The 21,777-nt window shown below is 44.3% G+C and overlaps 1 protein-coding gene across 1 annotated transcript in view; it reads left to right on the top strand.

Annotated features, from left to right (window-relative positions):
- Nucleotides 1-19,035, top strand: part of SMIM7 (small integral membrane protein 7) — a 39,057-nt gene extending 20,022 nt beyond the window's left edge. Inside the window, exons 2-5 of the mRNA XM_069216604.1 lie at nt 11,152-11,193; nt 13,675-13,727; nt 15,828-15,918; nt 18,765-19,035. Coding sequence (XP_069072705.1) covers nt 11,152-11,193; nt 13,675-13,727; nt 15,828-15,918; nt 18,765-18,780 — 202 coding nt within the window. The 3' untranslated portion in view covers nt 18,781-19,035. The remainder of the gene's footprint in view (nt 1-11,151; nt 11,194-13,674; nt 13,728-15,827; nt 15,919-18,764) is intronic.
- Nucleotides 19,036-21,777: the final 2,742 nt, after the last annotated feature.

Genomic DNA, 21,777 nt, shown 5'->3' with positions numbered 1-21,777 from the left:
CTCATTTTCCAAACAGATGAGTGTGGTTTGCAAATCCACATTTCCCATCTGCACCCTGACAGTGAATCTGCTGCTGTTGCCCTTCTTGTGGGAAATCACCCTGATCTGTGCCGTGGACCTGTCCCGCCTGGGTTACTGTAGTGGCCTTTGTTCTTGGTTCTCCTGCACGTCCCTCGCCAAGCTCAGAGTACAAACGGATAGTGCCCGACTTGAAGTTTACTAAACTCCATGATCCTAGTGATCCCATCCTTCAGTCTCTCCTCTGGCTCCCTGTGAAAGAAGGGGTTGTTTAAAACGCCCGGTAATGTCCGCGAGTCACTAGCTGACAACTTCAGACCATATTACTAGTCTCTATTTTGCGTGTCAAGCGACCCGAAGCCTCAGGTCAGCTACTGCAGGTCTGCTGTCACCCCATTGGTTGAGATACAACAGATATGGGGGGGGCACTCTTGCTTCCTCACCAGGGCTCCTCTCCCTGGAATTTGCCACCCATCCACCTGACATTTCAGAAGGGTTACCTCAAATTCGGGAACTCTTGGAAGGCATGCCTTTTCAGTCTGGCACTCGAATAATCCCTTTGTCCTAGGAGCAGCAGTTCACAGCTCTAGCCTAGTCCTAGTGTTAGGTGCCTAAGACCGCCCCACCCTTGACTAGGGCTCTGGCCAGTATCCGCGCCCAAGGCTTTGACATCAGTGGGAAAACTTTAGTGGGACTATACCGTGACATCTGAGTACGTGGTCTGTATGGGACATATTACCATATATGGCGTATCCCGCTCACATTTGCTACCAATTGGTTTGTAAAAAGCACTTAACAAAACCCCTGAAATAAATAAACTGTTATAAATATGTGTTGTGGGCAAGACCTGCAAATTTAGAACTACAGAGAATTTTGGAATCCTGGTGGTGACGGGGAAGGCTAAGTAGGTGGCATTGAAGGAGTAAGGCTGTACTATTCTGCACAGTGTATCTGCTTACCCCGCTTCCCTTTCATTAGGTGGCATTGAATGGGCGTGCGGAAGGAGGGAACCCTGAATGGGTCACTATGAAACGACTTCATTGAAGAGTTCTTATGTAGCGCCCCAGTTCAGAGAACGGGCCTGTATGGATATCAAGTACAAAAATATTGTCCTACAAAAACATTGTAGCCCAAATATCGACTACTTCATTACTGTGATGTTAAGTATAGGACGTATGTATAGATTTACGATATTAAACACCACATCTGTGTACCTTAACAATAACTGTTTTTTTGTAATACATGGATTTGGCTTTAAGAGTAGCAAATGTTTCCTTATAGTACCAACCTAGTTATGGCTGAGTCAGAGTTTTCGGAAGAATGTATTTTTTTTGTTTTAACTTTGGCACCTTTTGACAAATCTGCACGAAACCTTCAAAAAATATGCATCCACTTTGAGCGGTTTGTGGCAAGTTTCATGCAGATACTTTAAATGGGAGCCAAGAAAAAGAGGGTCACTAAAATAATTCCCCATTGTAATTCCCGTGGAAAGTTGTGTTCCTGAATCCAGAAACATCAACTGAACGGAATTAGACCAAATTTGTTATGAAGTTAGAACTTCACTTTTTTCTTATTTGGGTGTCAACCTGTTTAGTAGTTATTGAGAAATAATTTCAAGAATGGCTCGGGTTGTGCATGAAGGTGTTATCTTTGAGGAAAAAGATAACTTTACAGTATATTTTGATGTTTGAGGCCTGCTGATATCCATGTATTCAGGCATTCAAAAAATACTAAGATCCTATTGGCCGAGAGAGCTTTTCCTTCCATTTGCCATTTGGAATCCGTGGATCCAAAAGGATCTGATTGGCTGTCTCAACATTGAAAAAACCTTTTGTGGAAGCCATTACAGGACTTGTGAACACGGTCCCTGAGTCTTGAAAGTAAGGGCACATGTGGATCCAAGGGGGACCGCCCCTGCAAGTAGTTTTTCTTGCTGGATTCACGAGCGGTGGTGGACTAGTGAGGTACTTTGAGGCCTGTCAAAGTGTACACCGGATGCCTCGGAGTGATGGGAAGGCTTATGGGAATCCTGTAGACTTGATTCATTTTCTCTGACCCCTACCATATATGTTTTTGACAAACTTGTGACTGTTTATTTCCCAGTATGTGGTAGTTGTGAATACTGGAAGTTAAGTGTTTCTTCCCCTCCTTGGGGTACTGTGGCACTCTTGAGTAAGTCACAAAGCAGATGTGTAGCACCACTGTCAGATGCTAGCCAGGATGTGTGTGCTGAGGCCAGGCATTGCAAAAGGACCATGCAGGAGACAGGCACTTTGAAAAGGTGTTTTCTCTCTGTTGGGGGACAATAGCCATTGCTGAGCAACTGTTGTGTTGAGACATGTTTACGGGAGGCCAGCGTGCATTTACACCAGTTATTATGGTGGACATATTGTGAACGTGCAGCACATCCACCAATCACTTCTCAGAGCGATACACTGTTCAGTTGTCCTGCCACTGGCCCAGCGGAGCACTTGAAATCAGAGCTCATGCATTCGGAGTGGAGGTGCGAGCTGTGCACTTGGTGCTGCTGGGCGTCTTGTGTCTCAGGACTGCCATCCAGGCAGAAATCTTCGACGAGAACCGAGGGCGTGCTGAATGAATGAATGAATGATGCATGATGGGGGCTTGGAAGCGCCTTGGGTGGATAGTGCTCTGTAGCGCTGCCCCTGATACTGTAAAACAGAACCGCGGAAGAGTAACTTTAGAAAGAAGAGCTGTCAAAATGCAAGTGAACTAGTAAATTACCTGGAGAAGGGTAAACTGTAAACGTTCCGTTTAAAAATGTCTTGGTGCATGCAAGCATTGTGGGAAGCAGACTTGCAGGCAGCATAAAGCAGGGAGAGAGGCGCTGAAGTATTTTTCCAAAATGATTCTGCAAGTTTGCCTTGAGCGTGCTTTATCCGGCAGGCAGAAGGACGGCGCTTCTCGGGAATGACCGGTGCCACTGGACACTATGGCCAATGAGTACACCAGTGGCGAGAACGTTTTATGAAGAACGTAATGCCACTGGGTAGCAAAACTGAGGTGTAGGGTGAAGCTTCTCCTTTTGGGTGGTTGGTGGTTCGCAAGGGAAAGAGTCCAGGACCCAGGCTCTAGACTGGCACAACAAGGAGCGCCTCCTCCCAGGCTGTACCTGCTTTCATCGGTCGGGGCACTGATGGGAAAGGAGCAGCTGTCAGTGTACGTGTGCTCCCCACAGACCTGCAGACCAGTGACTTCAACGAAGGAGCTTGTAATGTATTGCAGTACTGAGCAGACTGAAAGATGAATGATTTTACTGTGTGCGGTTTCTCTTTCACGTGACTCCATTACTAAGTTTAATCTTTGTTTTTACTTCTGATAAGGTTCACCACCTTTGGCCCCACAAAGGTAACGTCCAAACATAATGCCAATACCCTACTGTTAAAGTCACACTCACTAAGGGTGCCCAGGTTTCCAAGGCAAAGGTGAAACGATAGTTTTACCAGGATCACACAACGAGGCTAATCAGGATCACCTGCATTAAAATCCAGCTCTGACTGCAGTCACCAGCACAGTCATTAAATCAGCAGTCGGAGTGAGCAGCATCTGTGCCCATACTTTTTTTAATTCAAGAAAAACACTTCCCCTACTTTTTGTTTAAAGACAACCGTCCTGGGATGATTAATGAAGAGAGTTGAAATGCTTCAGCAGAAGTGTAAGTTAGGGAGTCTCCTGTGCTGCAAAATCAAGGGAGGGGCAGACAGCTAAACAAGCCTTCTTGCCAGGGTGCCTGCTGCCTGAAAGAAATGTAAATGTGTACATCTGTTAAATCTGCAAATGTAAAGGGTGCTTTAAAGCGAGTATTGGCTTTAATTGATGAAATCAGCATCATGATAACATATTTATTCTTTACAAGTGGTGTTTCAAGGCAGTAAATAGCTGAGCTGTGAAGTGTATGCTTTTAAAGGATAGTTATTTTAAAAAAATGCACTATATACAATCTGGGTATTACTAAAAATCTATATTTTGGACGCACATTTTTACGGTAAACCTTTTTGATCGTTCTTAGCAGCATACTGTGTGTAATGTAAGTTTCAAATAATGACTTACATATTCACAGTGCTTTCTGCCACAGGCTGGGACCTCATAGCACTAACACACATCACCGTTCTCCACTGCACCAACCAGAATTCAATCCTATGGCTTTCTGGTTACGGACACAGATCTCCTCAGTGTATTAACTAATAGAGGTTTCACATTGTACGATAGTTAATTTCCCACTGATTAACTTAACTTTCATTTATGTTCCAATTAAGCTTTACCTTATTTTATATATAGTTCCCTGAAGATGAGACCGAAAAAAAGTTACAAAATATTTCGCTTTTTTAGCCACACTTTTGACCCCCCTGCCCTCTTTGCACACAATATCACAGTTCCCATACATTTTTTTTTTTTTATAAAGAGATTTTATTGATTTTGCAGAGAAATAAAACAATGGTACATACACATAACTAGGTGCCAACGGGCACCTAACGGTGGTCAACCCCATTGTCCCAGGCAACACATTGTAAGTGAAAGTTATACGCCGCCTTGTTGGAGTAACCTTGTGGATGCCACACACCAGTTAGGGGGTCCCATACATTTTTTTAATGCACTTCGACCACTGCAATAAATACCTCGATCTCCCCCAGGGACATATCTCAAGAGTCTACCACCCTTGAGATGACTAGGTGGCTGGGGCAGAGCCAGTTGCATGGACCTGAACTAGTGTCAATCACCACATCCATACATACATTACCATATATTTGCATACGTTGTGCCAAAGCCCTACCGACATTTCCATCTTCTGCCACATTTCCATCTTCTGCCTGGACGTGTGTGAGCCTGTGGAATGGGATATGTAATGGGATATGTTACTTGGGCTTTAATAGTGAGGGCATGCTGCAGCAGGCCTTTCAGTGTGACCACACCATAAAGCACAGAGGCTCCTTTCATACATTAAATGTACACCACACTAGGGCTCACAGAGCAGCTGTGGCCTGGCGGGGAGCTGGTCTGATTACTGTAATTGTGTTTTATTTATTATACTTGGAAACCGGCATTTACCCGCTTGTAAGTTTCACTAAATTATATGGAAAGAGATGTGCAGGAAGGAAATATGATCTGCCCGGGTTTACACATTTTGGCATTTTTGTTGGGGAAAGAGTCTTACAAGTAACCAGATTGAGAACCAGGTCATCTGAGGCTAAGGTCGCCAATCTAGTCAGCCAAACAAACCTAAGAATAAGTAAGGGTTTATTTTCTTCATAAAGAAGGCAGCAGCATTCTTGAAAGGCCAGTACACCCCCCTCCCCCCTCCCCACCCAAAAAAACCAGGTACCAGTGATACAGTGACATGTGCTTGGATGCCTGGCGTGTGCAGAATACTGCCAGCCTACCTTTCTGTATGTCCGGACAACGTCTGCCAGGGACTGAGACACAATGAAGCACTTTTCCTAATATTTTCATATGTATACCTTCAGCATGCATACCCAATATGGGCATCAGACCGTTGCATGCGAGCAGGGCCTGGACTTTCTTTTTCCAAAATGATGCGTTCTGGGGGCTTGCTTCCATTCAGCCAATTAGATGAATTGATTTGCTGTTGGTAAGGACAGGCCTGGAGGCAAGGTGTTCTGCTAGCATGGAGAAAGCTTGCTACCCTAATCACAAATCTATTTAGGATTAACATGGGCATGCTGGCAACATAATCCTGTGAAAGCTGTAATTCCATATTTAAGGAAGCTGCTCCGAATCCCATTCACTGTTGTTGAGCTGAGACAGAAAACGTAACCATTAAAAATATGGCCTCTCGCAATTATGCCGCGTGTGCTCGCCAGGGTGCTGCCCATGAGGATGAATCCTTATCAATGTTATGCATACAACCAGTTCATGGGCGAACCATCTGCCGGAGTTTTTGTGGCATCTTATTACAGGACCAAGATCAAACCTGTGCAAGTCGTCTTCTCATCCATCTTGGTGTAATTTGCTCTTTGCTCTGACTCAGTAAGTGTGCTTCGGCATGTACCTTCTCCGGTCCCCAGATGGACGCCATGGTCCTGCTCCATGTGACAGTCTTGCCTCGAGTCATCCAGCGACATAACTGCATTCATCTCACCTCACCCTGCTACTATGCTCTCCCTAACCCTTCCACATACTCTTCCCCCTCCGCCCCCCTTTATTCATCCCAAGCCTTTGGGTTGAGTAAATTAAGGATATACTCCCAATTAACACTTCTGGATTTCTTTCCTCCTCCACCCCTCCATTACTTCAGTCAATCTAACTAACAAACTCTCATATCCGCGGCTCAAATTAACTCATAATAATACCAAAACTGTACTCATTATTAAACGATACTAATCCATCACTAATTCTTGTTGGGTTCCGGAGTAGCGTGCTACTCATCGAAAAGCGCTTCGACGCCTCGTCAGGGGTAGTAAGCGCTATATAAATACAATTACAATACAATACAATACAATAAATGTCCACATGCAAACCTCATCCAGCCCATCGTTACTTACAGGTAGGCACCCATGTGAAGCTAAGTGGTCCTTTCCGTGGTCAAGGCCCCCACTCTCTTCACACCTACTTTCTGAAGACAGAGTTATAACCCACATTTATCCTGACAGAAGAACAAGATTGGGACCAGCTTCACAGACAGCGAGCGGCAGAATAAATGGTTCTGGGTTGGACTGGATTGAGCCGAGCCCTTAGATTCATCTCCTGCATCACAAGGCGCCCTCTATGCCGCACTCTCTCAAACTGCTGGGCCAGGGAACTCTACCACATGGCTTCCCATCACCTGGCCCATAAAAAAGCAAACACATGGATGATGGATAGTGTGTGCTATGTAAGATGGCACAAAGCTCCTCTCACTGCATGATTCTATGCTCCACATAAAGCACACTCCATATGTGGACCACTAAAAGACAGAAGAAATGGACATCTTTTTACAAATGGAGCTTAGTTAATCAGTGCATATGTGGGACCCGGGCTATTTCTACTGGATAAATGGCTTGTGTTTTTTTGAGGTGTGCGTTAACTGTTTACAGTTTTTACCTTGTTTCTCGAAGGAGCAGTAACTCTGCTTTACAAAATGAAGCTAAGTGTTCTCAAATGTTTCGTTCTTTCCACTGGAAGGGATTCACTTCCTAATACCCATCTTTTGATGGTGTGTAGATTTTCAAGACTAATGTGTTTTTTTCAATCCATCTCAACATTATAGTACGCCACATAACCACATTCTTGTTTTTTCATCCCCCCATAATATTGAAATCATTAACAACACAGTGCATGTTAGTCCTGTGGTTTCGACTCCCTGCATGGTTTGTTTACTCACCTATTTATTTGGTAGAGAGCTTGTTTAAAACATGTTTACAGGCCTCTAATTGCACAGTGGGATTTTGCTTCTAACAGTGAGTAACCTGAAAATGCACATGGCAATCTACACCTGGCTCTGCAGCTGACAGATTGTGTGATGTTAGTGACATATGCACTTGTAAGGAGGGTGACAGCACCTTGGGATTTCTGTCTGTCAGTTTTAAGGATTAATGCATCTCGGGTGTCCGGAGTTACGTCTGTGAGGATACCGTCATGTTAGATGCTTATCCATGCACACTAAAGCAGTGCAAGGCTGTGTGTATGGAAGTATTGTACAAGATACTGGCTGTATGCAGAAATAAGCGGGGTCCCTTGTGCCACTTATGGGTACAAGGGTCTTTAAAGTGATATTGCAACTTGAATAGACATCACATAGCTTTTTTGTATCTCATTCGAATAGAAACCATGTGACTTGATCACTGAAGGTAAAGATTTCACGTTTGATGGTTACCCCAAATATGTACATTTCACAATGTCCTTTTTATAGTACATTTTTGATGTTAAGAACATTGTGGTCATGAAGTGTGTAAAAATATGTGACTTTAATTGTTAGAAGGAAGTTGTACGGTTTACTCATCATTTGGGCGCATGGGTTATTTTGCAGTGGAACCAAAATCCATCAGTTCATCTGACTTTGTGAGAGTGTAGAAACAGTCTGTTCGTTAAAAGGTACCCAGCAGGCAGCATTCTGGTGCTCTGCAAAATACCTAACATAATTAAATAAAGCTGGTCCGATTTTTTTAATTAAATGTGTGTTTTCTTGCTCCTGTTTGCAAAGTATTGGAGAGCTCCTAGTTGCCCAGCACTGTTCTGTCCTTTTTGTGTTTTGGCTATGGCCTTTATTCCCTCGTGGAAGTTGGTTTTGGCTGTGGTGGGGTCCTTGGTGAGGGAGAGGATCAGCTGGGTGTCGTCGGCGTAGGAGATGCTGTTGAGGTTGTGAGATCTGACGATTTTGGTGAGCGGTGCCATGTAGACGTTGAAAAGTGTCGGCTGAGGGAGGAGCCCTGTGGTACGCCGCAGGTGGTCTTGGTGGCTTCAGGTAGGAATTGTGGGAGGCGGACTCTCTGTGTTCTGTCGGTGAGAAAGGAGGTGATCCAGTCCAGGGCCTTGTCACGGATCTCTGCGTCGTGGAGGCGTGTGCGCAGGGTATGGTGGCAGACGGTGTCAAAGGCGGCCGAGAGGTCTAGGAGGATGAGGGCCGCTGTTTCGCCTTTGTCCAGGAGGGTCCGGATGTCGTCGGTTGCAGCTGTGAGGGCGGTCTCGGTGCTGTGATTGCTGCGAAAGCTGGATTGAGGCGGGTCCAGAGTGTTGTTTTCCTCCAGGTGGTTGGACAGTTGCCTGTTGACGTCTTCTTAAGTACCTTTGCCGGGAACAAAAGCAGGGAGATGGGCCGGTAGTTTTTGAGGTCCTTGGGGTCCGCCTGGGGTTTCTTGAGTAAGGCTTTGATCTCGGCATGCTTACAGCTTTCTGGGAAGGTGGTGGTCTCAAAGGAGCTATTGATGATCAAACGGAGTTGGGGGGCGATGATGGAGCTTGCTCTGTTGTAGATGTAGTGCGGGCAGGGGTCAGATGGAGAGCCGGAATGAATGGTGTTCATTACTTTGGTGTCGGCGTCGTTGACGTGTGTCCAGGAGAGCAGGAGGTTGGTGTGGTTGGGGGGCGATGAGTCGGAGGCGTTGGTGGCTGCTGGTGAGGTCATGTTGTTGAAGCTGTCATGGATGTCGGTGATCTTGCGGTGAAAGAAGGTGGCGAGAGAGTCGCAGAGGTCTTGCGAAGGTGGGATGTCATTGGTGCTAGAGCTGGGGTTGGAGAGTTCCTTTACAATGTTGAAGAACTCTTTGCTGTTGTGCGCGTTTTTATCGTTCCGTTCCTTGAAGGAGGATCTCTAGGTGACTCTGATGAGCTGGTGGTGCTTCCAGATGGTGTTCTTGAGGGCTGTGTAGTTGGCTGGAGTCTTTTCCTGGCATCTCTTCCTCTCGAGTTTGCGGCAGACCTATTTGAATGTCCAAAGGTCTCTGGTGAACCAGGTGGCCTTACTGATGGGGCGGTTGTGAGCGGGTTTTTTGAACAGGGCGAGAGTGTTGGCACTGTCTTCGATCCATTGCCTGAGGTAGCAGGCGGCTGAGTCGACGTCGGTGGAGACAGCTGGTGGGGCTCGGGCGAGGGCAGAGATCAGCCGGTCATTGGTGATCTTGTACCAGCTGCAGCGGGGGATTGGTTGCAGGAGGTGGTGGTTGGTGGGTTTATTGAAGGTGAAGTGGACGCAGCGATGGTCGGTCCAGTGGGGTTCGGTGGTGTGGCTGAAGGTGATGTGTCTGCTGGTGGAGAAGATGGGGTCGAGCGTGTGTCCGGCGAAATGGGTGGGAGATGTAACAAGTTAATTGAGTCCGTGGTTCGCGAGCAGGGAGATCGAGTTGCTGTCATTGGTGTTTTCGAGGTGGAAATTCAGGTCCCCGTGGAAGATGTAATCTGTGGAAGCTAGGGCTTGAGCGCTGGCGATGGAGTCATTGAACTGAGGTCATGGTCTGGGGGGTCTGTAGATGAGGGTGCCCCTGAGGGTGGTCTTGGGGTTGACTTGGATTTGGAAGTGCATGTGTTCAGCGCTGCTGAGGGTGTCTTCGGTGTTGGTTGAGATTCTGATGGTGTTCCTGTGGACGAAGGCGATCCCTCCTCCCAGTCTCTTGGTGCAGTCTCTGCGGGTGGTCTTGTAACCATCTGAAATGGCTATGGCGATGTCGGGAGCTGAGGATGGGTTCAGTCAGGTCTCTGTCAGGAATGCGATGTCCGGGAAGGAGGACACAAGAAGGTCCCAGACTTCGATGGCATGCTTGTGGATGGAGCGGGTGTTGAAAAGGATGCACCTGAGGTTGTTGCGTCTGGTTCTTGCGGGTGAGGTGGTGGTCCGGAGGGTGGAGAAGTTGCAGCGAGTAACAGTCGTCGTGCATGAGAACTGGCTTTACGGGTGTGCTTCAAATGGTAACTTTAATCAAGATAAGTCAACTGAGTAAGGCTGAGGAGTCAGATTCTATAAGTTTGCCTTGTAGATTCTCTTTAATATTAAAGAATAATTAGAGGTTTTTTTTATTCAGTTTTCAATTGCATCAATAAATGTTTAACATTCTAAAACACCTGATCGTTAACCAGCACAGATCTTTCACATTAAGAACATTCCTCTTGACCTCTTTTACAGTAGATAAAGGGCACACATGGGATGCCACAGGGTAACACGGAAAGCCAGGCTTGGCACCTTTAAGCAAACCTTATACATATTAGTCATGGATTTCTATGAAAGGATTCCACATTATATTCTGCCTGTTCAAAGCCACATTTTAAAGCTTCATGGAATTGTTATCCCTTTGGAACACAGAGACCGGTCAGGAGACCAGTCTTATTCTGTGTTTTTATAGTGGAGACCACACCTGATGTCTTTCATGAAGTTACAGATTTGATTATGACTGTAAGAGGAAGGAGATAAAGAGTCTTCAGCTTTACGAGGGTGTTCTTTTCGAGAGCATGCCGACCATTGTTCAAATAAAATGTATAAGTTTTATTTAGAGGAACAGAGCAGAGGACGTACTTTTTTCCTGGTCTAGACGCATTTGAGGCCATATGCATATATTTACCATATGAGTTAGAGTGTTAAACATAATCGGCTGATCTCAAGATTGTTCTCACCTTGCTCTCAAATAAGTCAAAAACTATCTTAGCACTTTTGCAACAGTTCTTCGTGTAATTTGTTTCCTTCTTTTTCAGGACGTTGCTCGTGAATGCAGGTGCAGTGCTGAATTTCAAGTTGTAAGTTTCTATGCATTTTCAAGATTCAAATTATGTATTAGTCTTGGTGTGTCATATTTTGTGCTACTGTGTACTGTGGAATAAGGACGTGTCCATTTAACTGCTAAGCGGTGATTGAATGTTGTGCGCTGAAAGGTTTTCTGCAGAGGTAGATGTGCAACCCAAAGAGAGCTTCAGTCTTTAAGGGCAGAAAGTAGCCGATGGGTGACTTCTGAGTGTGGATCCTAGCTAGGGAATGCCCCCAGTAGAGTACCTTGTTTAATCAATAGACAGACTGTGGAAGTTCTTCCGGATATTATAGTGTGTGTGTGTTTTCATGGTTACCCATCCTGCTGTTTAGAGGCGCTGACCCCTTTATCTTGACCTCTTCATGATCTGACCCCCATCCACAGTAGGCCCTGGACCTTGGTGGCCCTTATGGAGGAAGCCATGTTTATATGAGGCGTAACAGCAGCCGTCCCTGGCCCTCATGTCTTTCTCCCCAGTACTGCTTTCTTCCCTTTTTGGTTGGCACCTGAGCTCCCTCAACATGCCAGCATATCCTTCTGGTGTTTTGCACCAGTGATCGTATCATGCGCCTGATTCTAAGCCTTGAGCAAGTCTGCAATTTCAGTTTTCGTACGAAGCCTCAACAATGGTTCTAGGACATTTTACTATGCAACATCCATTGTTGACGCTCTTTGCCTTAGTTATTTTGTTCTTTATTGAGAGGGGATGTTTAGCCCCCGCTGCTGGTCCCCATTGCCACCGTTGTCCTGCAGGCACTTGTGCACCTGTAGCTGCCGCCCTGCTGTTTGCTGTGATGAATTGTCCCGCACTGAAAGGAATGTGGCAGGAAGGCCCCATCCTCTTAACAACTGTCATTGAGTTGCTTTCTGAAAGAGCTGTAAAGCACTATTAAAGGGGTTGAACCAGTTCCTATTTATAAATAGACAAGTAGCCTGTCTGTTCGGTTCAAGTTCAGCTTTATTTCGGTACAAAATACCATAAAAGCACATTTTACAAAACACTTTCATAAATATAAGAATAAAAAGGGAAAAGAATAAATCCACTGGATAATAATATCAGACATTCAAGTTAACTCTATAAACCATAATCAGAATCTAAGATAAGGGTAAGGATACAAAAATAAAAATAAAATACAGTATTCAAAACTTCAATTTAAAACCAAATATTAAGAACTGTAGCCTCATGAAGTAGACAAGTATCTCATCAATTTGATACTTCACATTCAGAAGTTTAGCCTGTCTTTTATTTGATGTGGGGTTGGATACACCTTCTTTGCGACTTATAGTTACCTTCCTTACATTGGCACCCAGTAGACAAAAGGATTCAATTTAAGGCTTTAAGCCATATTCATAGAGCTTTATTCAATCAGGGCCCTGAAATGCTCAAAACATTGGCATCTTTTTACACTCCGGGCAGACCTCTCAGATCCTCCTCAGCTATGCTGGTCACAGTTCCAACAGTGAAGAAAGCAAGATGGGGAGGAAGGTCGTTGTCATATCAAGGTGCTATACTCTGGAATAGCCTTCATCTTAATATTAGATTAAATTCACAAGCGATTCCTTTCAGGAAGGCCTTAAAAACCTGGCTATTTAGAGCTTAATTTCTATACGGCTATGAACAGTGACAAGTCTGTGTTGTAGTATAAGCGCTACGAGGCCTCTGGGCAGTTTAGGCGCTATTTAAGCAATTTTAACATAACATTTTAGTAGTTATGTATTCTATGCTTGAAGATGTGAATCAAAGGAGGGGGCATTTTGCCCTTCATGGCAAGTTTCCAAGCACTTTTACCAGACTATTGACAATGCAATTTTGGTGCATATTAAAAGATAACTTAAAATCACTAGACTGGAAGTTTGAAAGTATTAGCAGTGTACATTTTCTGTATTGAAGTACTGTTACCAACAGAATGTTAACTCCAAGGTAAAGTCAAAAATATGTCACAATTACATTTCTTCTAAAAAAAAAAAAGATACACTTGTTTCTTAAGTAATAAATAAACCAAACAAACCCATGTGCAATAAAAAACAAGGTGTGAGGGTACTTACAATGTCTGCGGGGTGAGCATGCTATTCCAAATTTACACATTAACATACACTCCTAAAAATGGTTGGCTTACGTAAGCAGATTGGTGAACATGTGTTCTTAATGTTTTATGCAGCTATTCGGGACGATATGTTGCTATCGGGAAAATATTTTCCAGATAAAATAAGTGTGCTCTTGTAAGTAGGCATTCCAGATTATACCTTTGTTTAGAATGCATAATGTTTTTAAGGTTGTTTCCACAGTGCCTAAGTTCACATGGCTTTATCTACTTGTGTGGTTTCCATTTCTTTCCTGTTAAATCATTGAAATTCACTTTCAGGGTACCTTAGTCTCATGGGTTTCGCATCTCATGGTTTTTCATTTTCTTTGGAGTCTACAATGGCAATGTAATTAGTTATTTTTCCCATTTCTGTTATTCTTGGCTTACAGAAAGAAAAAGGACACACAGGGTTTTGGTGAGGAGTCTGGGGGACCAACGACAGGTAAACACAAAAGATGCATGTTTTGGTCTTGCTGTGTCTAAACCATGATGCAAGTCTATTCTTGTCCTTTTGACAGTCTGTCCCACGGGTGCTAAAGATTGTGAATTCTAATAAACAAATGGATATGTGTTTCTTACACATAGAATATTTTGCGAAAAAGTGTTGCCTGTTCTGTTTCCTCAACATGTTACTGGGGGGCATTTTGTTTTCTCAGCTTGAGGGTGACTTCCACTAATGCAATAATAGACAAGAGTGAGAGACAGGTGTTCTTCAAGTGCAGCCCCCCAAAAATATAGAATGAGAACTTAGTTGGGATCTGCACACATGCATGGCCGATTTGTAAAGTCTGCCGTGTGGTACATGCCAGTGGTTACAGGATATAAATGTTTGTGGACTTTTCCATGTTTGCTTTCCTGTCCATCAGAAAAATCTCATTTGTTTCTGTTTTTCATGTTACCGCCCCCTCTTTCCATTTCAGCCCATTTGAAGAGACAGTCAGCTCCCCCAGCCTAAAGTGTCAGTAAAGTATTTTGCAAGGATAGAAGCAAACCATTGACTTCAGTTGTTTAGTGCCCAAAACACCACAGCAAAAGCTGAAGTAGTCACTTCTCTTCAGATGCAGGCCCACTGTATTATCTACAGCTATTGCAGTCCTGGTCATTCATTCTGTGCACAGTATAATAGAATTTTGAGTATTAGCACATATTTAGCTATTGTATTGTTAGACTCAGCCTAGCGTGTAGTTGGAATAAAAACCATTGTTAAAGGAATAATTAAATACATTGTGTTGGCCAGCACCAAAGCTATTATTCACATAATTTCCTTGGCCTCTGCTGGAAGGTCCAAGCTAGCAGGAGCAAAGCGGGTCTTAAACTCTTACCGTACTGGAGAGCTACTGGCGACAATCCGCAGCGAAGCAGCACCCGACATGGAGTGTAGCGGCTGCTTACTAGCCTGGCAGAAACAGCGCACCTTAAGCTACTGGTACTCGTCACCACCATTGTGATGACCCTACGTCTATCTAGTGCCAGAGGTGGACCGTGTATCTCTTCATTAAAAAATGGAATAGCCAGCTGGAGGGTTGTGATGTTTCATTGGCTTCAGAGTACATTATTCTCTAAGAGCTCCTCTTTAATTCAGTGGTCAACACCGACCACCTTCCAGGAACTGATTCTCCCCAGAAGACTTTGTCTTATCCTTGTTTATAAGTTGTTTCACCAACATTTTGTCTGTTTATTTGCTATGATACTTTTATGACAACATGTGGCCATCCGGCTGCAGAATCAATTTCTGATGAGCACAGATATGTTAGAAGTAACCGCCCATTGGACTTACAAGAAAGGAGTGTTAGAAGGAATCAGAGTGTTGTGGAGACGCCCGGTTTGTAAGGACACTGAATACAACTCCATGCACCCAGAGTTGCCAGGATCAGGATAACAGGCTCGATTTAATGCCAGACTGCAGATTTTATTGTCCAAAAGCATTAAACCTAGGTGACTAAAGAGCGAAAAAATTGAAACGATTTGTTTTGAATGAGTATCAGTATAAGAGAATGGTACATTCCGCCTTAAAATTCGCACCGGTCAGAGGTCGTCTTTCACATCCTTAGTACAGAGGAGATGAGGCTGCAGGGTGCTTTGTAAACCTGAACATTTGCTGGTCCAGTGGGCCTGGGTTCAAAACCTGCAATGGCCAAAGTGGCGACTGGAATCTTTCTCATGAAAGGGAGTCAGTGAATCGGCAAACAGCAGACACACGGGGCTCCTTACTTTACGATTTTTAAAAGCTTTCAAACTGGACTGCTGAGTGTTTCAGGGCAAAGAATAAGCAAAATTAATTATGTTATTGGTGTTTTTAAAAAGCTGAAGAGGGTTGTAGTTAAAAATGTTTTCGAACTGTAGCTCCGGACTAAGGATAATTCTTAGTATCCGTTCAGCTTGTTTTCAGTGGATGTTTCTTGCTGTAAAAATACTTTTGATTAGTCGGACAAAGGTTTTTGTGAAGTTTGTTGGTTTAAACATGGAAGTGGTTGAAGCCATGCTATTGCTAACTTACAAATTGTAACAGCTTGGTGGACTTACTTTCTTCTTTATGTTTCAGGTGACAATATTAGAGAGTTCTTGCTGAGCCTCCGATATTTCCGGATTTTCATTGCCCTGTGGAACATATTTATGATGTTTTGTATGATAGTGTAAGTATCTGTCAAACTTCTCTAGCCATTATTTGTTTAAACAGATAAAAGTACAAATGTGACTCCCTGATGAACGAGGCTGGACATTTGCACGTGGTGTGTGTCATTACTTTAGAGCACAGTTGTAACAATGATCTCGAAATCTGCGTAGAGCAAAGCGCGAAACAAATTGTTTATTTCACGTGGCATAATAGAACTAAGTCTAACATGCCTTTCAAGTCACCTGGGATGTCAGGTTGTTTAAACCAGTGGAGATAATGTCTAGACTGATTTGCAAAATGATTCTTGTCTCCCCCGTTTGCACCCTGTCTCCTTTCAGTTCCTGCACAGCCTTCCTAGAGAAGGGAGTTGAGTTATTGTGGGAACACGTAAAGGATATAAAAAAAATACAAGAATTGCAACAAGTATATGGCGTGTCTTGTCGGTGCGTCTGACTTGAGCTGCCCGACTTCCTCCCAATATCAGTTGATGGTTTGGAGCTTCAAGACGGCATAGCTCGCTTTCCCACAGACCTTCTGGTTAAGAGATGGAAGATGGGGTCATATCCACCCCAAAAACTTCATCTTCTGGGAGGTGTCATTGGCAATGGGCCCAGTTGTCGGCCCCTTCAAGCATCAAGACAGATTTTAGATGATGGAGTGGTACACTTACAGTGCACTCCGCAGGCAAAGAAGAAGGAGACTTGCATCTGCTTATCTGCTGTGGTCAGAAGGTGAAACCACGCCCATGTGTTACCGTTCTGCTGATTCTGACCTATCAGACCTGAAAGCTGGACCCTTTTGAGGGATTCATGTCTGGTGTGTAACTCTACACTCCCCTACATACACACAACCACCACCTCTACTTAGAAGTTGAGTGTAGGTCCACTTTAAATCCTCTTGTAAGTCTTGTCCTTTGACCATGACATGGTGCTCTGTTATGTTATTCCATGTTTTTAAGTTTAGGACACCAGCATTTTTATAGTGTCCATGAAACTTGCTATGATTGTGTAATGCTTTTGAAATGTGGGTGACCTCACTGCTCCTTTCTAGGACAGAGAAGTGTAACCCTCACAGAATCTTCCTGGTCACCACGCAGCAGTCTCAAAAAGCTTTGTTTCCTCAACCCTGGTTCTGTTCCAAGAGTAGGGGACCTGCAGTGTCACTTGTGACATTTCCTCTTACACATGCCCCCTACAGTCACTATTCCCATGACACCTGCTCCAAAGTTGGCATGTGTTTTGGGCAGACCAGCTGGGAGTGATGGTTTATCTGAGCCGTACTCACCAGTGCCATTTCCCTGTTACATGTTTTGTATTCACACCACCCGTTGAAAATAGGGAGCACTGGTATCAAAGTAAGTAGTAATCACATAATGTAATAACCATAGTACCCTTTGTCCCATGTCACTTCCATCACAACGACCCATTGCCACATCGCCAGGCTTCTTGAGATAAAGGGATCCTGTTCGGCAGATGTGAATAAATGTGGCGGACGAGGCCTGCAGGCGAGACATATGGGAGGACCGTGCATGCCTCAGTACATTATAGTTTGAATTCAGTTTCCAGCATCATCCAATAGGTAGTGCTCTTTCTGCACATTGTAACGGGGGTGGAATTAAGAGCAGATAAGCTACTTAGTTATGACGTAGAGTGAGTAAAGTGTTTGCCGTCCTGCTTGACGTCCACCCGAAGGGACCAGATAGCCTGAAATGAAACCTGTTCATCCTGATGCCAACTAATTGAGCATCTTTGTGAAGTCTGTTCCTGCATCAGGCTCACAAATGGACTATCCAAATGTTGCTATTTTGGATAGTGTTTTAGTTGGAAACAAAAATGAAGTGCTTTGGAGAGGCTCTCCTTAACTAATTTAAGTCCCACCTTACCATCTGATGCGTAGGCATTTTTGAGCACCACTCGACATGCCAGCTTTTTGTCCAGCTTTGATTTCCAGGGGGGACCTGTGGCCATTTTCACTCAAGACAGCAGGTAAAAACATATTGTGGAAAGCAGAGACCCAAAAACATGGATTGTCAAAATATGCCAGGCATGCTGGAATGGTAGAGATAATAAGGCCTGGTTTCGAACTTGGCAGACAGGTTATTCTGTCACAATGGTGACGAATATCCCTTCTGCCAAAGTCTAATTTCCATAGGATAGAATGGGATTTTGATTTTGGCGGACGGGATAGCTGTCACCGTTGTGATAATAACCTGTCCCACGAGTTCTAAATCGTGCCCTTATTTGGGGTGTGTGCAGCTCGCGTGGCGCGGAAGGCACAGGGCGGTGCCCGGGGGTGGGGGATATTGGGGAGCACAGGTAAATAAAAATTAAAATAAAATAAAAGATACACTTACCTCCCTCGCCACACCGCACTGCTCCCTCCGCTTCCTCTCTGCTGGCTGCAGGCACAGGCTCCAAGCAATGTCAGGATTGACTGGGAGCACCCAGTGCACACTCTCCAGCCTGGAACTGTGTTGCTGGGCTGGAGAGAGCCTACTGCGCATGTGTGTTTTGCACTCTCCCTCACTGCTTGTCATCCCGCCCCCTTAAAACAAAGTTTATTATCATTTTCTTTTAAAGGTTTTACCGCTGCTGGGGGGGACGGGGTGAGGTGTGTGTGGGGGGGGGGTGTCTGCCTGTTTGTTTGTCTGTCTGTCTGTCTGTCTTGGCCCTAGTACATCCCTCTCCATTCGTCATTAGACTGTTCACACATTGCTGAGAATGCTTCCCTGCGGCATCTGACCTTGTGACTCACCCCTTTTTCCTCTCCCATACAACTCTCTGCTGTTAGTACAGACTTTGGAAGACCGTTGTACTGCCCGTACTACACAATGACTTGCCTTCTTCTCTCTTTCTCATTCCTTAGATTGTTTGGTTCTTGAAAATCAGAAGTAAAGAAGCGAGAGTGAAAATTCCTTAGATTGTTTGGTTCTTGAAAATCAGAAGTACAGAAGAAAGAGTCGAAAATAGGGTCGACGTACGATAACGCCTTTGATAATGAAAATATTAAGACACGTGCAACCCTCTGCAATGTTTTCCAGGAAGTCGGGACTCATATTTTATTTAAATAGGTTTCAAGCTGCAGACTTTCCTATGTCGTGTTCTTCTAGTAATTAAAGGGACCTGTACATTTGTAATGGAATTTGTGAATATTTTATTACTCATAACGTTTTTGTTTTAAACAATTGCCGTAAATGGACTTCAAACATTTTCATCTTTGTAGATTACAAATCCCATTGTCTTGAAAAGGTCACAAATCTGTATCTAAGTTTGCATGATTGCTACTGGTAAGCACCATCCTCTGTGCTTTTGAATTTCCAAGCAGCCGTACATCTTCAGTTCGACTGTCTTTGTTCCAGTTCCATTTGTCAAATTCTGTTTTAAGATTTATGTTTTGTTTGATGGGGGTCAAATGTGTGCACCTTTATTTGTCCTTCTTATACCTGCATCGCAAGTTTTCAGTAATCTTATGTAAGACCACCTCTCGTAGGCTTATGATGCATTCCAGAAAATATGAATTATTATGATGGAAGACTGGAAATGATGGGTAACAGTCTGTGCTACAATTGCCGTGCGAAATTTTCTCAAGCAGCTGCTGGTAACCACCTTTTTCCTGAAAACATGCCTAATCTCCACATAAAACAGTTGATGCGACTACCCCAGAGATCCACGGATATAACTAACCAGCAGTCAAAGGGGCTGTGCGAATACCCACCATTTCTTGAACATTGCAGGCTGATGCTAGGGCACGCTTTAGGCTGGAGGAGATACCGGTGTGTACTTCTTGTATGGACTTGAGTGAATTGAAGATGTGCATTTAATGGATGTGAAAAGTTCTGGATTGATGGTGCTGGAGGTGGGTGAGCTTCGACAGCATGTGCGCTCTTCTGCCTGCCTGCCTGCCTAGTCACTTGAACCCTTGCAGCACAGTAAAGTTTAGATGCCGAGTTCACTCAGTCCTTAGTCTCTAGGGTTCTTGCAGAATGAAGCTGCCACCGGGCTTGATAACGCTCATCTTGGAAACAAGTTGAAAAAGAAGCACAACATGACTGAGCCAGAGGGAAAACAAATGTGTCTTTATGTCCCACTCTGAACATTGAAGGGCTACTCTCAGGAAGGAGTAAGTACCAGCGAAATGAGCAAGACAATCTCTGCTCTATGGACTAATGAGGTTACGTGAAACCTGGAGGCGTGTTCAGTCCACGTTTTGTCACATGCTTGCGTTCAGAGATCAGGGTTGGAGGACTGGTGGGGCATATTAAGAGGTCGCACAGGGAAGAAGGTGAAGCATTGTACCACTCCAGAGTGCGGTTAACTGTGTAGTCTTCACTAGAACTGCTATATTGCTGTGGTGCGTCTTCACTTCTCTTGTTGTGTTATTGCAGTATTCTTGTAGTATTGCTATATTTGTACAGGCACTATTACTTTAGTACTCGCATCAATGGCGTAACAAAGGCCCCTGCAGTGCGTGAGGTGAGCTCCAGGGGGCCCCCTCAGCACACCATCCTGGCCTGAGAGCTCCTGAGTGAGTCCAGAGTGGGGTCCCCTTTGTGTACTTTGCGGGGGCGGGGCTCAAGTTTAGTTACACTACTGACTTACATATTGCTTCAACTCGGCTGTAGTACTAGGTGTTCCTGATGTGCTGCTGGACTTGATGTCGTTCTGCAGTGCTCCTGTACGATTGTGCTAGTATTGCTGCAGCAGTTCTCTTGTGTTGTTGTTGTACGGGCTAGTGATGTCACACTACTCCAGCATTGTTGCTGTCATGCTGCTATACTGTTGTTTTGCTGCTGCAGTCCTCCTGTACTATTCCTGCTGTGCGGCATTGTCCTTTTATGCTATTGCTGTGGTACTGCTGAAGTACTGCTATACTGTAGTGCTGTCACAGTGGTCCTGTACTATGGCTGTATTACTGCCATACTCCTGTAGTGCTGTCACAGTGCTCCTGTACTATGGCTGTAGTACTGCCATACTCCTGTAGTGCTGTCACAGTGCTCCTGTACTAGGGCTGTAGTACTGCCATACTCCTGTAGTGCTGTCACAGTGCTCCTGTACTATGGCTGTAGTACTGCTATACTCCTGTAGTGCTGTCACATTGCTCCTATACTATGGCTGTAGCACTGTTATATTCCTGTAGTAGTCACAGTGCCCCTGTACTATGGCTGTAGTACTGCTGTAGTGCTGTCACAGTGCTCCTGTACCATCGCTGTAGTACTGCCACAGTGCTCCTGTACTATTGATGTAGTACTGCTATACTCCTGTAATGCTGTCACAGTGTTCCTGTACTATTACTGTAGTGCTGGCACATTTTTCCTGTAACATTGCTGTAGTGTGTGTTTCTACCATGTTTATTCATCTTATATGTTTTATGTTTCAGACTTGTTTTTGTTTTTGCATTTCATCCTCACAATCCAAAACACAATTTCCAGCAAAAATATTGGACCGCATCATGACCATCATTAATATCCTCTGCCAGCCATGAAGTATAAGCTTGGTTACCTTGGAAACGTTTTTGTGAAATTCTTTCAGTCATGGGAATTATTTGTGGAGAGTGTTTGGAACGCCATCTGCTGTATATTCCCAAAAGTATGTTCTCAGGCATCAGTTTCTATGACCCACAGTGACCGGTTCTAGAAGGATCTATTTTTCCGATTAGCGTTATATATTATGAAGTGGATTAAACTTCTGGTACCCATGCTTCTTATTATCCATTTGTTTAAGCTTTGACAGCATACTTGTAAATAAAAAATAAAAAGCTTCACGTGAAATTGGCACTAAATGCTGTTTTTGCCTCATCACAAACTCATAGGCCGTAGGAGAATGGTGTAGCCTTGTAGTGGGGTATGGAGAGGTGTGAATAAAATCACTTGTTGAATCTG

Source organism: Pleurodeles waltl, chromosome 12, assembly GCF_031143425.1.
Source record: "Pleurodeles waltl isolate 20211129_DDA chromosome 12, aPleWal1.hap1.20221129, whole genome shotgun sequence".
NCBI classification, from domain to species: domain Eukaryota; kingdom Metazoa; phylum Chordata; class Amphibia; order Caudata; family Salamandridae; genus Pleurodeles; species Pleurodeles waltl.
This window is presented reverse-complemented; position numbering and strand designations above follow the sequence as displayed.